We start from the raw sequence: 24,005 nt of genomic DNA on the forward strand, positions 1-24,005 counted from the left end.
TGATCCCAGCAGCATTTAAATCACAAAAGGACATCAAAGTAGCTCAAGAAACACCCCAGGGCTGCCACACCTTCTGCTCCGGGTATGAAAATAGGCAAACTCATGGGAGACAAATGGTAGCTGGAGAAGCTGGGGCACCCCCGTCTGCCGTCTGTCCGAAGGTTGCCCCTGAAAGTGTGCCAGAAGGCTGGAGACGCCTTGTGGGCATCGCCCTGAGCATGGAGAAGAGCCCGGCACCACGCGCTGCACTCACCCAGCATGGTGGCATCCACCGCCCCGCCTGGGCAGAACTCAATCATGATCTGGGGAAACAAGGAGAGAGGAATTAAAGTCCCGTCCACGTCACACTAAGCAAAGCCCACCGGGTAGGGAAGAGGAGACAAAAGCATTGGATTCTGCTTCCTCGCATGGCAAAGCCACCCCTTTGCCCCACACGGTGACGCAGAGGCTTCGGTGCTCCCCAGGACACATGTCCCAGGCAGCCCCAGCACAAACCATCACCCAAGCCCTGGGGCCAGATCCTGCACGCCGCCTACAGCAGCCATCTCGGAGGGACCGTCCCCATCGCCGCAACACCCCCAGAGCAGTCGTGCCTGGCCCTGTACCTGGACGCCTACCCCGAACAGCCAGCTTCAGCTCCATCTTCCTTCCTCTCTGTTTACATCTCTTCCCATTGCATTTTGAAGCACGGGCTGCTAGAGAGAGAAGCCTTGCCAACAGGATGAGATAGCTGTCATAGCTGGGAGCTGACGTGGCTGGGAGAAATCAGGCAGGATTTTCTTTGGCAAATTGGCGAAGAAGAGATGGAGAGGGCTGTTGGGTCTTTAATTTTTTTTCACTTTTTTTTCCTCCCCCATTGCTCAGTAGTTCATTGCTCTCTCGATTTTGAGCAATTTGAAGGGAAACTATGTCAATAAAGAGGTCGAGTACATTCACCATATTGATACTGTTTCTCTCCCAGGGACGTACACAGAGTCTTGCCCGTCGCCCACACCTGCCTGCCTGGCCCCTGCTGTCCCCCCGCAGGGTGGGCAGCACCCACTGGGTGGGCTCTTCCCCGGCACCTCCGGGATGTGGGTCCTCTTTCCCCTCACCTCTGCACAAACTCAGCCAGAGCCCTTGCCGGGGTAAGGCTCAGTGCCAGCCCCTGCTCGCCTTCGGGGCAGATGAGGCTGCTCAGATAAACAGATTAAAATTTCAAGCAGCCAGAGGTTACGAGGGACAAGAGATGCTTCACCTCCCCAACAAGCTCCTCTCCTTGTCGAGGCGACACAGAGCAACATACCGGAGAGGTGAAATGCCAGAGTTATTCTGAGGACAACGACTGAACAAACCAAAGGCAGTGTTTACCAGCACAGCTCTCTAAGCCCTTCAAAGTGGACATCATGTTATTCAACACAGCTCTAAGCACTGGACCAGGAGCTGAGGGGAGAGAGGGGAGAAGGTTCAGGGTCCCTCTTTCCCATGGTCTAATCCTGCAGCTTCAGGCAAGCCACATCCCACCCTTTCGTCCTGCAGTTCCTACATGTGGACAAGGCAAATGCTATTATTGACCTGGATCGTGGTGGAAGACACAACTGCTTTGTTTTGGAGGAGAAGAGGGAGCAGGATCAGGTGCTGGGATGCAGCAAACCTTGAATTGCCCTGCGAGGACTGGCCCAGGCCCAAGAGTCAGAGGGGAGACAATGCTGAGAAAAGAAACCCAGGCAGGTTGGGCAGTGCGACACAGGCACCGTCAGAGGAAGCAGAGAAGAATAACCAGAGGCCAGGGCTGGGGAAGCGTTTGGGGCAGGCAGATGGAGAGAAGCAACTGGGAAGACAGTCGAACCATTTGCAAACCAGGAGAATAAATACACACAATTCGGACCTGAGCAGGAGCCTGGAAGGGAAGAAACCAGCGGGACAGCAGAGCCCTCACACAAATGGGCCATGTCAACACATTTTTTTCTTGCTTGAGTTTATACTTTAAACCAGAGCATCAGCAGCTTCACTAGCAAAGGGAAAGGAAATAATTGCCTCCTGCCATGGTCTCCCCAGGCACAGAGATCCCCACTGGACTCCTGTGCCCCACCATGACCCCAACACAGCTCTAGGAGGCTCATTTCAACAAAGTATTTTTATAGTTCCTCATCATGTTCATCAGAGCAGACTACCACCACCAGTGGACACCAGCCCTTCCTGCACTCCTCGGAGCCCAAAGTGCCAGAAGCAAACCCCAAACAAGCCCCACACCAATGCCAACCTGCCAACTGGGAGGGCAAGGGCTTGCCCTCGCTCTGGGAGGCTGAGGGGACGTGTGGGGCTCTGCTGGCACAACCAGCCCTGTGACAGCACCTCCGCACAGCGATACCATGATCCTGCCCGTGGGACCTGTCCTCTGCCAGACCACCCAACACAGAGGGCACCCAGCTGGCTAACAGCCACAGCTGCCCTGGTCAGCAGAGTCCCTGGGAGCCCAACGCGATCCCCCCCAGCCCTGGGCAGATGCTGTGCTGAGGTTTCCTACCAGGCACCCAGCTCGCACAGCTGAAATGTGCTCTGGGCAGACATGCTGAGCTTTTAAACGAGGAAGGGCCAAGCACAATGCACCCTACTCTGGATCTGTGTGGGATGCATTTCATCTCACAAAGTTTCATTTGGGTTCGCGGTCTAGCAATGAGAAAATTAGGGAAATCAGTCCATCTGAACCAGCATGACCATGTATGTTTATGCAGGCACAGCAGGCTGCAAGCCAGGCACTAGGAATATGGGAAATATGGAAAACTTAAAAATATGCATTTTCAACAAGGGCAGAGATGCCAAAGAATAATTTATGGGTGTGGCCAGATTGTCTGAACATCCAAAAACTTAATGGGCTCGTTTCAGCCCAGAAAACCTGATTTAAACAAATGCAACTGGCAATCCCATAGCGCATACATCACACACACTTCCTTCCAGGAGCAGGGCCATCCTGAAAAAAAAACATTTTACCATTGCAGCAGGTAGGAAGGCCTGGTGGCAGCAGCACAGGGCTGTCTCTGTGTACGAGCCGGGGGATGCAGGAAGCTTGCGGAGAGCGGCGGCTGTGCAGGCACCCTCCCCAGACCCGCAGTGGGGACCGGGGCGGGTAGGTGGTAGCTGACACCCTGGGCGGGCAGCCTGCTGCTCCGGAACGGGTTGGGAGGATCTCAGAAGAGAACTGTTGACAAGAGCCTGTGCATCTGTGCAGCCAGGAGGCTGGTGATCTACCCAAGGGCTGCAAAGAGTCTAACTCTTTGCTTAGGGCTGTTTCCATGTGCTTTGGTATATGGGCTGACTACTCCTTTACTGAGGTGTCCCCAAGCCACAGCTGGAGCAGTAACTGCTCTAGTGACAATCTCACGTCACCTCTCAAAGCCACGCTGGCCGGCTGCCTGCGCTGTGCTCGGCTGTCCCCAGCAAACTCCCTGCGACCTGCAAGACCAGGGACCCAGCACAGGGTTCGCTGCAGAGGCACGGCAGCACCGCAAAACAGAGGTTTCGCACACCCAGTGCCAAAAAAGCTCCCGCGGTCTCGTGAACCAGAGATACGAGACCCATGGGGGTCTCTGCCCCAACGCTGACATCCTGAAAGCAGCTCCTTCACACTAATTAGAGCTGGCGGGAGCACCCACACCTCCCCCTCCATCTGCGTAGGGTCCAGGCGAGGGGGGTCTGAGCACCCGCTGCAGGGTCTGCGGCGAGCAGCCTGGAACCGGGCTGGAGCAAACATCCTGTTCGTAATGATTTCCTCCGCACAAGAAATCCAGGGACTTCCTCGCCGAAGGCTGCCCAGCCCCTCCGCTGCACTGGGCTGCCAGAGCGCACACGCAGCAGCAACCAGAGTTCTCCCTCCTGCTGCCACCTCAAAGCTGTTATCAGTCCCGCGGATTACACGCCATCAGCATTTTAGTTTTTCAGTCCATAGGCGGTTGCAACTACACTTCGCAGGCACGAGCAAAATTTGCCACTAGCTCCCATTCCTGAGCTATAGGAGCAACACGACCGACTGACGGCTGCCTTCCAGCACAGCCAGGGCCCCGTGGTGTCAGCTCCGACACCACCGCCAAGAAACCCAGCCACCGCGCTGGGCTCATTTGCAGCTCGACAGGGACGCACGAGCTGCACGCACAGGAACAGATTTGGGCAGCTGGTTTAGAGACAGAGAAAGGAACCCGCTCTCACTACCTCTCAAACCCTTTGTACCACAGTTTGAGCACTGCTATAAAAAAAAAAAAAAAAGGCCCTTTTCTTCTATACCTTTAGTGAAACAGCATGAATGCAGATGTCAGCATGCAGAAGCTACATAATCTTTCCCTTTCAAGAAAGTTTTGCATGGGCAAAATTAAATTTAAACTTAAATTTGAAAGCAAAAGTCCACTCAAGTTAAAGGGCTTTGCTGGTGACCTTGATTTCTCCCATGGCTCATCCTAATTCTGCCTTTAGGCACAGCAGGACCTGGAAGCATTTTGTAGCCCAAGTGGGAGCAGAGCATGCAGAGGGGGTTGGGGCCCTTTTCTCAGCTGCTCAAGTAATAAGTGACTGCCTGGGAGGAGAGGAAGCAGGGTCCAGTGAGCCTGGGGTTGCCCAGGAGAATAAATATACATACATACATATGTATGAAACAGCTATGGCTTAAATTAAGTGCTCTTAAAGACACAGGTCTTCAAGCTGTACCCAAGTAAGAGGGCACCACACGTTATGAAAAAGCATTACATGACTTTGCAGCTCAAGACAGCAGATCAGACACTGTGCCAGGAGAATCCCTCCAGCACCTTACACCAGGAGAGACCCAGAGGGACACTAACTCAGAAACCAAACCGAGGATGGATTAGAGCCCAGCGCAGTTTCTGGGTCTGACAAACCAGGAGGGACGTCTCCTGCCCAGGTACCGAAGTCCTCCTGGGTAGGACGGAGAACCTGCTCGCTCCTCCCACCCTGGGCAAGACTGGTCCTGCCTCTTGGGTGTGTTTGAACTCCTAGAACCTTCTACTTTAAAAAAAAAAAAAGGAAGAAAAAAAAAGCTTATCTTGAAAGGTATTTTTACCAAACACTGCACAGTCGCCAAGGGTGGAACAGCTGATGTCCCTGAACTGAGGTTTGCAATTGAAGCCCAATTAAGAGGAGAAGACACACCCTCAGCCCAGCTCTTACTCATCCGATTGGCATGTCAGAGGGCAGAGGCCCATGAACTGTTCCCTCCGCAGCAGTACTGGAGGAATGCCTCTTCCAGGCAGAAAAGGAGGGGGGGGAGAGAGCCATCAGCTGGGAAAGTTGGGGGCAGCTCATCTCGGCGGTGGCGGCCCTGGGCAGCCAGGCGTTTCCCACGACGCAGCGGGCTGTGCAGGGAGGCCGCCGGGTCCCCTTCGGATGGAGGAGCCCTTGGCTGGCAGCCCAGTCGCTCCCAAGTCACTGGAGGTGGTGGGCGCCTGCGGGCTTTTCCTGTGATTTTTGCTGCTTTTGCAGTTGCACGTTGAATAGCCCAATTGCTCTGGAGTCGTAGTGGTGCTCCAGAGCACCCAGGCCATTACTACATGGGTGCACGCCATGCTAAGCACTGCAACCACCCACCTCCCGCGGAGCCCTGAGCATCAGCTCCGGCAGGCACGGGAGGTTGTCTGTGTCCCCGGGATCTGTCTGCCCCCAGATCCACTCTGCCTGGCCCAGAAACTGCTTCAAAACTGAAGTACTTCAGCAATTTCCTCTCCTAATCTGCAGCAGAGGGTTTCATTTTGTTTGTTTAAGCAGCTGCCTGCCGCCAGGGAGAAGGTAACCCGCAGCATCCTGCTGCCGCGAGAGCCTCCATCGCCCACGCACAGCCTCGTGGCTCTGCCACCTTCATGGGGTAACTTAGAGGCGTCCTTGCCACCCACAGCAGAAAGCACCCTCTGGCACAGCTGCCAGCTCTCCTGCCTTGTATTGGCACAGAGGGACTGGGGAGAGAAGAAATGTAAATGCGGTAAAGTAAATGGTGCTCCATTTATAGACCGAGCTGGTGGAAGGGAACGCTTTCCAGGGTGCCTCCTTGCCACCCACCGCACCCGTCCCACCTCCCCTCTCTCCAGGATGCTGAGTGGGCAGAAAGGTTCTGGGGGGAAGCTGCTTTTAGCAGTGGTCGCTTCCATCTCCGTGCTCTCCGAGTTCGAGCAGGGCAAGGAGGAGCAGGGTGCGCCACAGCCGGCCTCAGCCACGCTTGCCATCAGCGGTTTCGGTCCTTCCCCGTGCAGATCTGCCATTGCAGGGAGAGCGCACCAGGAGGAGGGTGGCAGGTCCCCAGGCTGCCACCATGCACGGACCCGGGAGGGAGAGGCGGGAGGAAGGTGCCGGGGGCAGACGTGCCCGAGTGGGTACGGCAGCAGGGAACGCTGGGCTTTCCTGGCATCGCCCACCCGCTTACCGGAAAAGCGGAAGAAACGCGGCAAACAACAACCGCTCCTGTGATTCAGGGGCAGCGTGGCAGGGCAGGGGGCAGAAATCCTTCGCATTCAGCAAAAATGCAACAAAGGGAAGAGGAAAAAAGAAAAAAAAAAAAAAGAGAGAGAGCAAGCCTGAGCGAGTTGGGGGCCCCAGCTGCCTCCAGGCTGTCCTGATGCTGCAGAGAGAGGAGACGACCTGCCTGACATGAAGGGTAGGTGGGAGTACGGTACAAAACAGTTAACAGGGTCTCCCGCCTACAACCGCCTGACACCCCCAGGCGCTGCAGCAGCACCCCCCGCTGCCACTGCGGTCACCCTGCCTGCTGGGCTGATCTGCTGAGTCAGTGATGCTGCGAGCGAAGCCCACCCTTCCTCCCATGCACCCAGGCGATGGACACCACTGCCAAAGCCACCTCACACTGGAGGCACTGGCTTGCTCAGCCCCACGACAAGCACAGGGGAGCGAGAGGACCCTGCTTGTGCTACTGTGCGGGAGGGAAGGGGGAAAGAAACCCCCTTACGGTGAATTTTACAAAGCCGCTTTTCAGCAAGAGATCGGGCCCCACTTTACTGTAAGGGGATTGCCCAAAGGGGGAAGTCTGGATCCTCCTCCCACCGCAGCGAAACTGGTGGCTGGGAGGCGAGAAGGCAGCTGAGGCAGCGCTCCGAGGCAGCATCACCGTGGGCAAAAACCGCGAGGCACGTACCGCTGCCCGAATTTCAACAGACGGCCGCGTTGAGTAACAGCCGCTGCCTTTGCAGCTGCGGAGCCCTTCCCTTCTCCCCGCCGGCCCCCACCGCAGCCCCTCCAGTGGGGCACGGGCAGGTCAGTCCCTCCCACAGAGCCCCCAGCCCCACGGGGACGGCTCGCCGAGCTCCCTGCACCACGGCCGCCGAGGGCGAAGGCTTCGGCCACAAAAACCCGGTGCCGCCCTTCCACCGTCGGAAAGGGACTCGCAGCCTGCAGCGCCTTCCTCACCCTTTTTTACCCCTGCAGAGCAAACGCACAGGCAGGCACCCCCCTCCCTGGCAGCACAGCCGAAGCCCACCGTAGGAACAGCACCCCTGCGTGCACTGTGCTCCAACCCACCCAAAATGTTTCCTGGCTTCGGCGGGGGACAGTCTACCTGCAGGGCAGGAACTGGGGTTCCCAGAGACCCAGCACCACGGCACCCGTAGCAGAGGATGACTCCCCTGGCACCGCAGGCAGAAGGCAGGAGGGCTGGGAGGAAACAGTCTAGACCAGGGTACGGAGGAGTCACGGCAAGGCGGATCTCTCCTCCCGGCATTTAGATCATTTGGATCATCTTGCCGTGGGCAAGACAGGCTCCTTCCCCAGCCCTGCAGGAGCGGTGGGAAGTCGAGAGCCCAGACAGTCTCTAGGGCTTTTGGTATCGACTCAGAGGCAGAGGAGACAGAGCAAGTCCAGGAAAGCATCCTCCTACAGCCCTCAGTCCTGGTACTAGAAGAGCAGAAAGTTTCCTGCCCCATTACCTGCAACGGTTGTTCACTAGCTACCGAACGCCGGCTTTCCCATTCACTTCTTCAGCATCAAAGTCACCCAGCAGCTTGCTGGTGGCCATCCCACACTACTGCTCAGCCCCATAATCCACGTGCCGTGGAAAATAAAGGACAGAGGCAACCACTAGCTCTGTTCTCAAACTCTGCGTGTTACTGCAGCGGTCTGAGAAGATTCGGACAAGGTCAGGAGCATCTGGAGTGGGGGCCAATATCTGCACAAAACCCCTGGAGGGGATGCCCCTGGTTCAGCAACACTGGCTGTAGCAAATACGAAGTGTAGCACAAAGAACGTAGATGGCCATTTGCCCCAAAGCCACCCAGATAAATGATGGATCCAGACCTCAAGCTCCACCCTGAGACCACTCCGTGCCAGAGGCACACAGGCAAAGCCTAGTCCCACATGCAGAGCGGCCATCTGGGACATGGACGGTAACCTCCAGATGTACCCTGAGATGCCAGCACCGCCTCTGCAGCCCAACTATGGCCTGGACACATAGGGAGGCCAGGCACTCTCCTCGTGAACAGCTTCCATCCAGCCCTGCTTATCTCTCGGGGCTTCTGCCTGCACCCAACATCTCCAAACACCCGAGCACAAGGTGAAGAGCCACCCCACTTGGCTCCATCCCCTGTCCCTCCAAGCCCATCACATCCCCTGGGCTGATGGGCTTGAGCCCATCCTCATGGCTCCAGCAAAAACTGTGGACACATTTCTACTTGCCAGGACTAAGAAAGGGGATTCAGCTTCTGAGCGACACAAACCCCAGAGGACAGAGCTGTTCCTCGCTGGTGGAAAGAACACAGTGATATATTTAGGCACGGTCAAGGAGCACGTCCTTTACTCCATCTGTTTGACATCTGAACCCAAGTTCTGGTGGTTAACGGCAAAGCTATGCTGTCCTGCTGGCTGCCAGAAGAGGCAAGACGAGCAACGCCGGATCAGCCCTCCCAGGAGCAGCTCCCCTCTTCCCCCCATAGCACAGGACCACAGGGGCTGGATTTGGGGAGCACCACCTTGGTTTTTAAATATGATTTGGTCAGATCTACTCTCGCCTTTAAAAATCAAGGGCCGTGCTGGCCAGTGAAGTTCGGTTTGCAAGCATGTCGAGTCTCCCCCCATTATCTCAGCCAGCCTTGCCCTGCTCTGACTGAAGTCCAAGGATTAAGTTTACATTACGGAGCAGAGGGAGGAGGTGGATCTCATTCCTACGCCCACTTAACTTGGCACTTTCCCCACCACCCTCCGGCCCAACACTTTTCACCCAACACATGCCAAAGGGCTGGAAGAAAACGGGGAACAGATTACGCCAGCGTTGCTTGTAAGCCAGATGGGCTGATTCAAAGCAAGGCTGAGCTGCTCCAGCTATTTGCTGGGGGCTGAAGACAGGGCAAGACGCTACAGCAGCCTACTACGCACCGAGGACACACGCCATCCTTCCCAACCTCATTTCTAGAGCCCCAGCGTGCCACAAACACAAGAGGGGACGAACACCCAAGAACCGCCGGCACCTGCAAAAGCCACCAGCAACGCACTCCCCTCCAGCTACAGCCAGCCCTCAGCACACGCTGGAGAGGCCATAAAACAATACAGAAGCCACCAGAAGCCTCTTTGCTGCCACAGCGGAGCACAAACGTCAACAGCTTGTCTGACATGGCAAGTATGCTGTAGGTGGAAGCGAAATAATTAGCTCTCTGTAAGAGAGCGCTCCAAGCTTGCCAATTTTCCCATACAGACAAGGACACTATTCAGAGACTTTAAATATAATAAACCTTTTCTCCCCCCCCCCTTTTCTGAACAAAATAACCTACAGAGAAAAATATTTGAAATTTTAAAAAAAAGTCTGTCCCCATAACGAGTGGGGGGAAAGAAGATGCAGGGCAGCAAGTGAGGAAACCCAAGGCTTACAGAGTGTCAGAGAAGGAAAGCTTTATTGAGAACAAAGTCAGATAACGCTGCATACTCCTCCTGAAATGCAGAGCTCCCTGCTGATCACAGAGAAACTGAGGATAAGTTCTTCACATCTAAGTCATTCTGAGATTACAAAATATTTCCTTGAACTACCCCCCCCCCCCAGGTTGGTAGAAATATTCCCATTCCTACTGAAATTTTGGCAGAACAAATCAAAACTCCTTTTAGTTTAACCAAATGGTTTTGACGTTACAAAAAGCATCCTTCCCCTTGCTAGAATCACACAGGGCATTTATTTTCATTGGACAAGGGCTGATATCTGACCCCTTTGAATCCACCATCCCGACCTACTAACCAGCATCCCAGATGGACGAGAATCGAAGAACACCCGTGGCCAGTGAACGCAAACAGCTACAAGATGCAGAGCAGAGAGGGTCAGCACAGCCACGACGAGGCAGCGGTACCTGGGATGCTGAGCGCTGTGGGAAGGGTTAATTGAAACATGCACGGGCTCAAACATGAGCTCTCTCTTCAGTGACCAGACCACAACTGGCTCCAAGTGCTCAGGGCTCTTGGCATCATACTCAAGGGATGGCAAGAGGAAGGCCAGTGCTCTTGTTTACTATAGAAACCAGAAAAACACCCAGACGATGGCTCTCTGCCTGGGCACGGGGCAAAGCCTTTGCTCCTTGGAGGGCTGTGACTGGGATCCCCCTTCTCTCACCAGGTTAATCAGTATTTAGAGGCCAGGCAGTTCATCAAAAGCATTTGTTACTGGATGGGCAACAAAATGCAGAAAATCCTTTCAAATATAAATAGCTAAAAGCAACAAGTTGCTTCTTCATCAGTGGGAAGATTCACCAACATCAAGCACCCCAAGTTTGTGCCAGCATCTAAAATAGATGATGCATTTCAGATGGGCAGAGCTCACCGTGAGAGCTGGAGTTTGACCCAGGACAAGTTTCCTAATGGCTTTTATTAACGGCCAGCAGTTCCAACACAGCCTCAAAGCCTCACCTGGCCGGGAGCACAACTCATTGAAGGGGTGGCAAAGGACTTTACAAGTTTTCAACTCCTGCCTGGCATCTCCTAGAAATGATTATTTGTTCTGATCATCCCCAAATTCAGAACACAAGGTGTCTGGATTCACCACACAAGACAAGAATATGGCTATTTAACTGTTTCAGTGAGGGCTTTGAAGTCAATAGAAACCACCCCAAGCCATAAGGTCTGCAAAAGGCCATCCTGCCCTCCCAAATGACAACTTTCAGGCTCTATCTGAAATAAAGAAGTCTAAACCTGTAATCTATCGCTCATTCCAGGGCATAGGCTGAAGCTACGTTTCAAGGTACTGTCTCCTATACACAGGTAGTTCATAAATATTCATTTATATGCAAACATTGTTCCTTAGCATTTCCCTTGGTAAGACAGCCAAATGGGAACGTGGCTTATTGCAATTCACTTCTAAACAAAGTTTTAAAGTGCTTTGAAAACTGATTTGCCTATAGGCTTCTCGTCTGCTGCTTTCTTTTCATAAAACTATGGCCTTATGGTTATAACCCTGGACTGGGATTCAGCACATAAGACTTATTCCCAAGTACTATTTACCTGCTGAGTAAACTTCAGGCAAATTCTTGTCTGTGCCTCCACTCTCCCTCCTAATAACCAGGATAATGACACCAGGTCTCTTTTATAAAAGCATTCCATGGTGTATAGACGACAAGGGTATGTAATCACAAGGCACTATTATTGCTTCAATAACCTTTCTTGCAACGTTATCCTGTATAAAGGATGGTAGACAAAGGCTTCTATTCTAGTTTGCATTGTCATGTTGCTACCTGTAGAAGCGCTCTTGAACTTGGCTGGGCTATGGTAATTTGCCTGCTGCATAAGTCTTTCTTGGTGGTTGATCAAAATCACTCCATTTCCATCCCTGCTTTAAGGGAAAGCCCCAGTTTTACCCAGACTAGGATTTCCAGCAACTTGCCAGGAGTCTGAATGCTAAAGCTCACGTTCACAAGACGGAGCAGATACGTTGATCCCATGCAACCCGCTGCCCAGCTTTATGGCAGAGGGGAGGGCAGAAGACGACTTAGACCTCCATGTCTTGGGGAAAGGCAGTAAACAACCTGCGTAAGGGTGAGGCAGGGAGAAGCCTTACTGCTTCGCAGGCAGGCAGCGGGTGGCAGGGAGGGGAGGGAGGATGCCACCCAGATGCCCACTCCGCAGCATCCCAGGTGGTGAAGACACAGTCCCAAGGTTGGAGCAGAAGTCATTACCCACTCAGGTCAATTATGCTACTCCGAACAGCAAATTGCTTGATGCTGGAAGCCCAGGGAAGTGTCAGAAAAACCACCGGGCTACATCGCTTTTTCCAGTCCTGGCCAAGATGACGTGCATCCAGCTGACTCCAAGGACAGGGAGGGGAGACAGTGATAACCCTGCCACACTCCCAGCCTCCCGGGGTACAGCAATGCCGTGTCCTGATATGTGCAGACATCTGCCCACATCTGTTCCTCGCCTACCTACCCTGCAGAAGTTACTGGGGTTGTTTTGCAGTTCTGCCCAAATTCTGGACTGGTAGGAATTTAGAAACCGGTCCAGCAAACACCACCCCCACACCGGTTTGCCCAGCGGGGCTTATCCTGCAGCAGCTCACGGGTACCAGAGCCCAGCCCTGCCAGCAGCACAGCGCTGCGTGCTCTCGGGGGCTCTCGGGGTGCAGCCAAACCTGGCGTGGCTTTCAGTTTCTGCAGCTGGGGGAAAAGAGGGGAAAGAAAGGAAAGGGTTGTTCCTCTAGGACGCTGGCTAGCTGTTTAACAAAGTTTGCAGGTTTGGGATCACTTTGTTTTTCTGGGTCTCTTCTGGTACGCTCAAGCAATACGCGTAGTTCGACACTCGTGAGCTGCAAACAACTGTTCAAGCGCTTTGGGGGGAAGTTTGGTACAAAGCTTTAGGAACACGAGGCCAAGCAGGAAGGGCCAGTTTAGACCGCAATTCTCCTGCCAAGTGACATTTTAAAGGGACACGAATAGCCCTCGGATTCCTCAGGGACAGATGACTGAGAAGCCTGGAGAGCCCTGCTCTGGTACAGCATTCATGCAAAAGGCTCCCCTGTGGGCATCCAGCCAGAGCCCAGGCCGCTCACCCTGCGAGACATCCCTGCAAGATACAATAACCTCCCTTTGCTAAGGGAAACCTTAGGGAATCTGATACTGTTATCAGCTTTCTTTTTTTGTTTGTTTTAAAGAAAAGGTATTTCCAACTTAAGAGAATTAAAAGCTGCGGATGCTTTACATAGCCCAGCAGTCTACTGCATGGGATAATGAACATTTCTTTATGATACAGGATTTTCAAGAATGCCCAAATCTCCAGTCAACATTCATATCAAAGGGGTAGCAATCTAAAAAGTCCCTGGCTAAACAGGTCAGGGCTTGCCCACAGAAAATGCAAAACGCTTTTTTAAGGGAAGTACAAAGACTAGCTACAAAGCTGGTGTCTATCTGCAAGCTATACGAGTTACATACCCACACAGCGGGCCAGTGAGAAGAAACTCTAAGCTGATTAAATTAACCATCACCAAAATGCTCCGGCAAGGCAGAGTTACCTGCACGGTACAGTGATTTTTGCTTTGATCTCCAGGAAATGTCTGTTTATTCAAAAGCCCGTTTGCTATAGCAACCACGGTTTATAGAAGAGGAGGGAGGGGGAAGAGAATTCCCCGGTGCTTCACTAGAAAAGTTGTGCCACCACCGGCAGAGTCTTGCGGTTAAATACATGGGGCCCAATGACATTTCAACTAATTTCCAGAGAACCCTGCAGGCTCGATGCTGGAGCATCTCAACAAGCTCCTGCAGGAGGGATCCCGGGTTTCCTGCAGCCCCTGCAGTGTGTTGGGTTGTCTGGTGGAGATGACCACCATCCTCTGGGAGCAGAAATCTCCCACAGGAAAGTTGGAGTTCATCACTCCAAACAAGACTCCCCTCCCCGGTCATCTTATCGTTCCTCTGTCTGTGAGAGGAGACACACAGAAGCAGCAGAAAGATTCAGAAGCAAGAGATCAAAAGTTCCTCCCTTCCTTTGAGGTTTCAGTCTTTTTGTGTTGTTTTGGAAGGTGGAAAAAAAGAAACCAACCAACCAAACAACCAACCAACTACATAGCCCTCAAGAGGGACACAACACACAAGGTCTGTTGTTTTTTTTCCCTTGTACTAATAATTATCAGTGCAGATTCCAAGCATTCAAAAGCCATACCTTAGTCCCATTCCTCAGTCGCACAATAGCTTTAAAAGGTCTGTTTTCAAAGTTGCATGTATATTGGGTGAGGAGGATTCGCCTTTGTGTTTCCAAGTCCTACATTGCACTTCAGGAAAAAAGACTTTAAAATGTGGCCCAGCCACAAGGACTCAAACCAGACTTTTTTTTAATAGCATGAGATTCTCAGCTTTCATTTGGTGCCCCCATTTCCAGCAGCTGGGATTTATGCAAAAGAACATCAAATGCCACAGGGCTTATAATAAAAATAAAATCAAATCATGAAAGCTCCCCCCACCGCAGTTTTGCAAGCCTCCCTGGGCTGTTTTCAACCAGCACAAGACTGCTTGGCCTCTGCCACAACCAAAGAAAAGAAGGTGGAGGGGAAATGGAACGAGATAGCAACTGCTGGTGAGGGCACAGCATCTCTGCAGTGTATTTATATGCCAAGGAAGTTCATGCTGGGTGCTGTCATCTCACCAGTTATATTCCTGGGGACTCACTGGGGTCTTTCAAGCCCTTACCTGTAGCTCGCAGCGGGCTTCTGCTCTGTCCCTTGTGAGAACTGGGTTCTCCTCCTCCTTCAGCTTGACGCTGATCAGGTATAAAAGCAAGAGGAATTTTCTGGCTTATGCTTTCATTTCAGTGCTATGGATTTCAAAGCAGCTGCTGTAGGATAAGCCACTTCCCTTTGCACAGAAAGGTTTTTTGCTACATAAATATTGCATCTCACCTTCTGGTTAGTGAAGCACAAAGCCAAACCCTGACAGAGAGGAGCCACGGGGACCTAACACATTTTTCAGGGACAAGGGAGCTTCTGCAGCAGCAGCCACCACTGAAGGCCAGGTTTCCTCACATATTTTCCTTGTTAGTTCAAGAGTCAGGGAACAGTCAACAGACTGATTTAGCAAGAGCCCTTCTCACCACTGAGCCCCTCTCAGCGCTGCCAGCTGAGACTGCTTGTGGCACAGACCGAGCCATAAATTAGAATAGAGCGCAAGAGCTCCTGCCATCCAGGAGGTCGGGCACGTCTGGACCCCTTGCCAGCTTGTCTGCGTGCTCCCACTGCTGCCCCTTTCTCACTTTGAACATTGTCTTCCACGCTGGGCTGCGAAGACAAGGAAACCACAGCGGATCACCGACCAGGCACGCACCCACAGCAGTTTCACCCGAAGCCTGAGCCACCTGAAGCCAAAAGCGCAGCAGAGCCCATGCACCCATCGTACAAATGGACTATTTGCAAACGGTCCGGCAAAATGCTGGCTAAAACAAACACACAGACAGAAGTGGGGATGGGATATGGGACAAGACAATGAAAGCTGGTGTTTATATTTGGATGCAAATTTTCCCCAGCAGCGCTGGTGACCGAGAAGCGGAAGCCTTTGACTTTAGGGAAAACCTGGTAGTGACTAGAACCCTTCCAGAAGTATAACAGCCTGGCTTATTTACTTCCCTCAAAGCCAGTAAAACACTAGAGCATTAATAAGAACAGCCTGAGCAATGAAATGCAAATGCCACTCAAATAATTAAATAAAGAGAACGATCCTCCTCCCAAAACAATGGATGGGGCCGTAACGTCTACCCTCACGGGACAGCCTCATACAGGACGCTCTTGTTCCAGTAGCTTCAAAGAGGCTGTTTAATTTTAGTAGGTCGGCAAGCATATGACATTACAAAGCACTTCTTAGACAAAAGCAGAGCCAAGGAGCTCTGCAATCCATTTTCCCTACAGGAAGGAAGGCAAAGCTTCCTATTGCGGGGAGGAGGTGGAAGGGGAAAGGGGAGGGGGCTGACATTTTAGAGAGAACGAACAAGGCCAACGTATAAAATTCAGGCAGACCAGGCACAGAGCAGGGAGGTAAAAACAGCACAACAGGGTGGAATATAAACCAGCCCCATCTCTTGCCCAAGCTCGGTGTATGTTTGCCTTTTTAATTTTGCCGAGATTAGCCTTGCTGCAGTTGCAATCTATCCAAATCTCAAGTCCTCTCCTAGGAGAGATGTTTGCCTTTCACTTCCTTAGAAGGGCACATATTTACTTTGTTCTTTAACGTACCCAGGGCTCTGCATCACAATTAGCGGCCATCCAAATACCAAATCTCTGGACAACTCGCAGCAAGAAGATGGACAGAAGGAAGTGCTCGGCACTGGGTACCGCAGCCCTCTGAGCGGGGTGTCACAGAGAAGTCAGGGGCTTTATCGATGGATTTTTAAATAAGGACACCAACGCATGCTGACATTGCAAAAGGTGCTTGCTGAATAAGCACACATTGCCCAATGAAACAGTACCTCTCCCACATTGCTTAACCGAGGAATGAACTAGACATGGATTGCGTTATTCCAGCGACAGCCCCGCAGCTCAGCCCGCACTCAGGCCTTGGCTCCCTTGGCAAAACAAGCAGGGACCAACAGATCTGACAGCTCAGCTCACAGAAGTGCAAATTTCAAAAGCTGAGATGTCTTTTTTTAACTCTAGTAAGTAACCTGGGAGGTCACGAAGGTATCTGAAGCATTAAAAAGAAGAAGAAAAAAGTAACAGAGCTGCTGAACGCACCCTTGACGCTCTCCTGACTTGTCAGTAGTTATAAGAAGGAGCAGATGAACTTGCCAAGAGATGGGTTTCACGAGTTTCACCCGATTTCCACTATCCTGACACAGGCACACCTGCACACACACAGGCACACAGTTATTGGAGTCTAGCACAGGGCAAGTACGCATGGGTGCGTGCCCTCACCCTCTCCAGCCCCTTGCACTTTTGCTGTGGCAGCACCCAGGAAGGTGCCTTTCATGCTGACCTTCCTCTGCTTCCAGGGACTCAAAGAAAACAGCAGGCAGGGGGAAAAAAAAAACCGGAACAAAAAAAAAGAAAAGCCTGCCGGGCTAGGGGAAAGAGATGCAGGAACCTGCTGTTCCAGCTGCAGCACAACTAGCTGTTGCACTAACCCGCTGGATTGCATTTTATGTCCCTGTGCCTCCACAGCCATGGGAAATGGAGCTCTTGCTATCAGTTGCCTCTGCGTTACAGATGCTGAGCCAGAAATAAGGCACAAATCAAAAAGCCAGGCTTATCCTTCCATCTGATCTTTCAAAAGAGGGACTAAGTGGGGAAGAGATGCCCTTATCCGGTGCTGCATTTGCTACATTTACAAACCCCAAATGGTGAAAAAAACCCAACAACTCCAGTTTTCACTTTACAGTAAAGTTCTCTTGATCTTCTCTGGGCTATTTATAAGCAGCTTTAGTTAGAAGATAGTTTGCTCATCGAAGAAAGCGGGGAAAATCCATGCACTGTTCATGCAGTGAGTAGAGCACAGCTTGTGAGTCATTTCTAACTCACACTGATTCTTCAATCTGCTCCAGAGGTTTTGCCTCACCGTAACTTAGCCATTTCCTCTCTGCAGAGAGAGAGACACGCAGCTATACAGGTCACACACAGCAACAGCCTCTTACCCAGAGCTTGCCATCCCAATAAAACGCTCCCAGCAGTTTGACAATGTGCCGGTGATTGCAGGTCGCCAGTATTTCAATCTCCACCATGTAATCTTCCAGTTCATCTTCGCTCTTTGTTTCAATGACTTTGGCAGCCGCTAAAGCACCGGTTTCCTTATTCTTAGCCTGCAAGACAAAACCAGCATGAGTACAAAGGCGAGGAGAGCCAGGAGCACACAGTACTTGCACAATTCCTGCTCCTCCAGTTCACCCTCAGCTTCACTGGTACCAGCTACAACACAAGCATGGAAACTTGCAGATGCATTTCTGCTTCCTAAACCTGCCCGTAGCGTCACAGAGAGGATGAGTGCTGTGTAAGGGCCAAAGCATCCTCCTTCCTCCCTCCAGTCTCTACCGCCCACACCGCTTCCCATCGTGGGGAGAAAGAGGCTTTTAGAAAAAGAGATGCGTCCTATTGTTTGTAGCATGAAAAAGATGGAAGCAAGAAAATCTCAGAGTATGGAGGCTCTCTGCTAATAGTATAGGTGATAACTCCATTTAATAGAAGTCCTGAGTACACAGACAATCCAACCAAATTCACAGCACGGCTGTGAACCCTCTCCACCCTGAACATCCCTACACTCCCCTTCCTCATCAGGACCCTCACCAGGGCACTTTTCTGTAACACACAATGGAAATGTAGGGATCACCTCCTTGGTAGGTAAACCAAGAAGAAGGGTGCATTTTGACTTCCCAGGACTGGCCGGTATTCCTAGTGTTGCATGTCAGTGAGCTCTTCAGATCACAGTAAGAAAAATACTACACATGCTCTCCCGGCTGCCCCCTCCATTTTATATAGTCCCTTTAACCAGCTTATTCACCAAGTAACCAGAAAAACATCAAAACCTCCTTGCCCTAGTGGTTGGAAAACTTTTGCTGACTTTCCCTCCCCATTCCTCACAACAACACAGGAGCGTACCCTTGGGTTAGCAGCTTGCTGACCTCCTTCCCACCAAACACCCTTCCCCAAGCAGCACTCACTGCCTAGGAGGGGGTCACCGATAGCTGTATGGGGCTGCTCTGCTTGTAGGTGCCACACACCAGCCAAAGACTATTAATGGTGGACTGGAAGCATTTGCAGACATGGTTCTCACCCCGCTCCTCTTGTGCCCCCATCCTCCATGGGGAAAAAGGCAGCTGACAAAAGGCTTGGCTAAAAGCAAACATCTGTAAGCAGGCAGTGCCAGGTGAGCCTCAGAGCGGCTCCCACACAGGACCGTTTCAGCATCATGCACCCAGCACCGTCCATTAGCTTCACCCAAAACTGCCAGGACAAGTCCGCATTTTGCAATTGGAAATTTGCACAAATTGTTGCAAGAATTATAAGTTTGCAGCAAAATGCCAAAAGGGCATTTGCGCGACAGTCTGCACACAGGGCTTTGCTGTGAGACGCATCACACACGAGACGGGAGCTGTTGACTCAGGAGCTCCCCGCCATTCCCAGAAGCGCATCGAATCAGCGGATTAAGGGACAGAAGAAATCCCTATAGCTCACCCGCTCTGCTCCCCGCTGATGGAGGAGAGCCCCCACAGTGTGATTCCAGTTCATTACCCATTTTCTTTCCATCACACCCACTCTGGGCTGCCCCTACCCCAGGGGAGAAAGTCCCACTGTGGATATTGTCCCCAGAGGAGCTGGGCAAACTCCAGTTGTGACCTTTCTTATTGCTTTGCAGTTTACATATCTGTGTTTGGAAAACCTACGCAGGAGCTTACAGGAGGATTAGTTCCCAGTATAAACACCACAAGCCCTGCTGAACAGTTTTATATAGCTTAGGTGATAGTATAACTGTGTACCAAGGAACAGGCCGGGGAAGGGGGGGGTAAGGAATAAGGGGAAAAGCATACAATAGAGAGAAGAAAATAAGGGACCCCTGAGTCTCTGCTGGGTTTTGAAGACTTGCTGCATTCGCATGAGTTGGCATGGACAGCTGTGTCTTTACCACAGGGGACAAATCCATTTCTATCTGGGCTCACTGCCCAAATGCAAGACAGCAGCTCATGCTGGTTTCAGAAGAAATTAGGGGTTTTCCTTTGCTCAGGTTGGTTTGTTTCTTACCGAATTGCCACCGGATGCCCAGAGAAGGGCATGCAGAGCGGGGCAGGGGGAGATGCGGAGAAGAGCAAGCCCAGGGAAAAGCACAGTGCTTCCGAAACGGAGCAAGAAGTGCCCCACTGTGTTTGCTCTGCACTTACGGTGTTGGGAGAGGTCCAAGGAGGGGAAGCAAATATTGTGAGAGGAGGTGGGGCTTCCCTTGGAGGTCAGCCATCGCACGCTTCCCACCGGCAGGGTCCCAGCCAGCTCAGCCCTTCTGGGATTTTGAAAAAACCCAGGAGCAGAGCATGCCCCGGTCCCCCACAGCATCATCTCCCACCGAGAGGTCTGAACCAACCTGCCCTCACCCCCAAGCCTCGGGGGAGCCACCCCAGCGGCCGCGCTGTCACCTCTCATCCCCTCCTGGGCTTGCTAAGGCATGCAGGGGTGCTGTGGCAGCCTGAACTCATTCATCATTACTCCTACAGCTAGCAGGTGAGCAGCCCAGCAACCCCCAGCAATTGCTTCCCTTCTAGGTAGGAGCCCATGTCTGATGTTCAGTCTTTAAAGATGTCCAGAACAGAATTAGCTGCTGCCTTTCTCCACCACTTTGGACTGTCCTGACGAGCATATTTCTCCAGCTATCTCCATCTCCTCATCCATTCTAGTGGGGGACGCAGCTCAGGGAGGGAGGGAGGGGATCCCATGAGCTGCATGAGGTGGGCTTCCACCCCAAAGGGAGAGGAGCACTGCTGTCCCACGTCCCCCCCGGCCAGGGGTCCCTGGGAGGTCACACTGCTCGGTCACACCAGGGGAAGCGAGACCACCATCTCCAAGGAGAAGTCAGTTCAGGACATCATGAACTCACGATGCAAGAACATGAGTTTTTGCAACAGCAAGCTCTCACAGGTAGGGATGCCGAGGGGATGGTGTGGGCACGAACCCCGTACTTTCCGTGGCCCTGCCATAACGTCACCGCGACAACCGAGTGCACTCACGGCACTTCCCAGAAGGGACCAAAACACCCCACAGCCCCATGGGACGGCAGAAGCATCTGAAGCAGAAAGGGGACCCGAGACCATGAGGTCAGTAGGAGATTTTGGAAAGCTGATCTCCTCCAGCACGGCCCACTGCAGTGTGGAGAGGAGGCTGGTTGCCCCGCACGGCTGCCTTTGAGAGGACCAACACTCGTACAGGCTGGACAGCCGATCCCCTCCTGAGTTGTCCATGGCCCCACGGAGCCCAAACCCAGTCTGTAGTGTTTCAGCCATACCAGATGGAGGGAGACCCACACCAGCTGGTGTGGGAACTCCTGAACTGAGCTCAGCAAGTCACGTTTGTCATTGCAAGAGCTTTGGAAATCCAAGGAGCTTCTGCTCATTTCTCCACCTTTCCTTTCTCTCCATCTGCTTGTCCTCCAGTCCTGACGCCACACAGCCACGTTCCCGGCAGCCTCCTTGGGAATGGCAGCTGCCTGCCATCAGGCAGCCGGCTGCATCGCAGCCCCTTGCAGCAGCCAGCCAGCTCCGAAAGCTGTTCGCAGCAAGCCAGATTCATACAGGCAGCGTCAGATTTTGGCCAGCTACACCGGGCGGTCTCTCTGTAACTCACGTCTGGCAATTTCCTTTAGCTTCTCTGCTGGTATTTTCCTGCACACAATGTATTACAACAGAGATATTCTTCCAGGAAGGTTTGTTTGGATCCTAAATAGGACAAATGCCTACGTTGCCAGCCCTGGGAGCTGGTTTCAGACATCCCAGGCATGAGATGATGCTTTAGGGTTTAAAGCCCTTTCCTGATTCCTGCTTTGTGCCATAGATCAGAATCTGCTCAGAGACATTAGCACAAAGCAAAACAGAGCCTGCTCTGACCTCAAAAAGCCAAGGTAGCAATTAGGTAGAAGGAACTGACATCTCCAAGTCTGTAACCTGCGCACCTGGACGATACCCCTCACGGCAAGGGGACAGACAGCACCAGGCTGAGAAGAGCATCTGCTGCTCACTCTCCAAGAGCTGCGGGATGGAAGAAAAAGGGTTCCCACCAGCCTCTCTGCAGCTTCACCTCTACCTTGAGCTTCACTGGGGGTCATGCCCTCACCTTACAGCAAGGGAAATGAAAACTTTTCTCATGGTAGGGGTTTTGTTTGTCTTTAAATCCCAAAGAAAGGAAAAGACAATGATATGAAGGAAAAAAGAAAACCAAGAACTATCAAGAAAGCACCCTAGGATGACTCACCAATAGTGAGTTAGACAGCCACATCATTTGACATTAAATCCTCCAAAATACACAGTTTGAACTACAAATCCAAAGCCTTCTGCAAACCCCAGCCTAATTACAGGATCTCCAATGCAGCAAAAGTCCACATAGAGAATGCAGAGATGGGGAGAGAGCTTCTGTTTCCAGGTAAAACACCCCTAAATGCGCAGCCTTTGAGGGATTCATGGTATTTCCCATTTTTTGCAGTGAAATCTGTGGACAGAAGTGAAAGAACCACCCAGATGGTAATATCCCAAGAACAGAAGCTGTTTGATGCCAGTCTATGGCATATGGCTGGTCAGTCAAAAGCACACATCCAGTTCCATCTTTTGGCTCCTCCACTCCTGGGCATTTTAATGCCATAGATAATTTGTCCCTGGAGTGCTAATTAGTACCAAAAAAGTAAAGCAGACAGCTGCCAGCATAGTGCCCAGGATGTGCTGCTGAACTGTAGTTAGATTCATTTACAGTCTTTGGCATTTAAAACCTGAAAAGCCCTTATAGCCACTACCAGCCTTTGTGCAAATCAACACACCGCACAGACCACGGCTGACAAGTCTATGCAGAAACAGGAATGGAACATGCATTCCACAAAAGAAAACATATCAAATAAAAGTTATCCAGTAAACCACTTCCAGAAAGCCATACCAGGAACCAAGCAGGAGCCAAAGGAAAGGATCTCGCTAGAGTCCTCTGGAGCAAGATGGGTGCTGGACATGCTACTGCCAAATACACTGGGAATATTGGGGAATAGGGGATGAGTAGGATTACTCCTAGTATGCAGAGGCATAGAGAAACTACTGTTCAGTTTATGGATTTAAGGGGCGAGAGGTGCCTGTTCAGGTGACAGAAGGGGCTGTTTGGCCTTCGCCTGTGACACACCCTCCGAGCTATTGTGGAATCCAGATTGTGACAAACACAGGAACTATTTTAAGCCTTTAAAGAACACATTACCGGAAGGCTGGATTGTTCGGTCCTTCCTCAGGCAGGACTGCCACCGAAGGCACAGCCAGTTTCTAGGTGAGGCAGAGGAAAACCCTGCTTGAACTCACTCGCTAGTAGAAAGAAGAGAGCACCAGGAGCACCCCGATTGCTTTGTCTAGGCTTGCTTGCCCACAGTATCTTCCCGAGCCAAGGGACGATGCTTTTTAAGCTTGTCTGCCATATTGTGCCACCATATTTTTGGTGTGAGCTACTCTTCCCATCTTTGTAAGCCTTCTCTCCATGCCAGGAGAGCTGATGCTTCAGATATTGCTGACTTAGTGAGCCAGGAGTAAAAAGCCTGGTGCTTTCGGTGGATGCTGTATTTGGGGGTTGACAGTTCTGACTTCCTCCCTGCCCCCCCGCACCATATTCCTGATGTGTGTCTTTGTCTGCAAGCAACTGCTCACTTACTTATTTCTCAGGGATTACATAATGATTAATTGCCTTCCGATGAACTTTTCCTGAACTGTCTGCATCAATAAACAAACACAGAATAGACAGGCTTGAGTCAGTGCTCATAGTATTGTCAAATAATCAATGGAAGCCGAAACAAGCTCCATGCCCAACAAGGCCCCTAGAGCCATTTCAGTTTGTCACCATAAATCAAGCCTGCTTTGATTTTTTTCGGAAATGCTGAATTTAGCCCTCGGTGCCACCCAGCAGAGCGGCTGGTGACAGGCACGGGCACAGCAGTGAGACTGGCACAGCGCTGCTCTAGCAGCCCCCGGTGCACCCAGCAGCGCGCGCGGAGGTTCGTCCCGTAGGCATCGGGTCAGGCAGGGCTCCGAGGCTCCGACCGCGCCGGGACGGTGCTGCTGCTCTGGCAGCTGTGGCAACAATTCTGCAAGGGCTAGGGGGAAGTGGAAGTGGCTTGCGAAACAAGTTGAAAAGCGTTAGTTAAAAAAAAAAACAACAAAAAAAAAACCCAAAAAATGCAGAAGCGCCTTCCTCTGCTTTTACAAGCTAGAAGCAAGAGAAAGTAACACAAGCAGAGATCTCAAGCTATGGCCAAGGACTTGTTCTCTATGCAGACATGCCAAAAAAAGGTGTGACCGAAGCATGGTACATACACCTTTTCTTGCCTTAAAAGCTCAGCAACGGCCCAGCAGAAGGGAGTGAGAGATAACAAGCCCGAGCAGCAGTACGT

General features: G+C 51.9%; 1 protein-coding gene across 2 annotated transcripts in view; it reads right to left on the reverse strand.

The window, feature by feature from the left end:
* Positions 1–24,005, reverse strand: part of STK10 (serine/threonine kinase 10) — a 51,921-nt gene that overhangs the window by 21,171 nt on the left and 6,745 nt on the right. The window contains exons 2-3 of one of the 2 annotated variants that reach the window (XM_075056942.1): positions 17,545–17,709; positions 254–302 (exon numbers count right to left, since the gene is read on the reverse strand). In XM_075056942.1, the coding sequence (XP_074913043.1) occupies positions 254–302; positions 17,545–17,709 (214 nt within the window). The remainder of the gene's footprint in view (positions 1–253; positions 303–17,544; positions 17,710–24,005) is intronic. The other variant, XM_075056943.1, reaches the window with a different exon arrangement.

The sequence above is a fragment of the Buteo buteo genome, chromosome 24 (genome assembly GCF_964188355.1).
Source record: "Buteo buteo chromosome 24, bButBut1.hap1.1, whole genome shotgun sequence".
Classification (NCBI taxonomy): domain Eukaryota; kingdom Metazoa; phylum Chordata; class Aves; order Accipitriformes; family Accipitridae; genus Buteo; species Buteo buteo.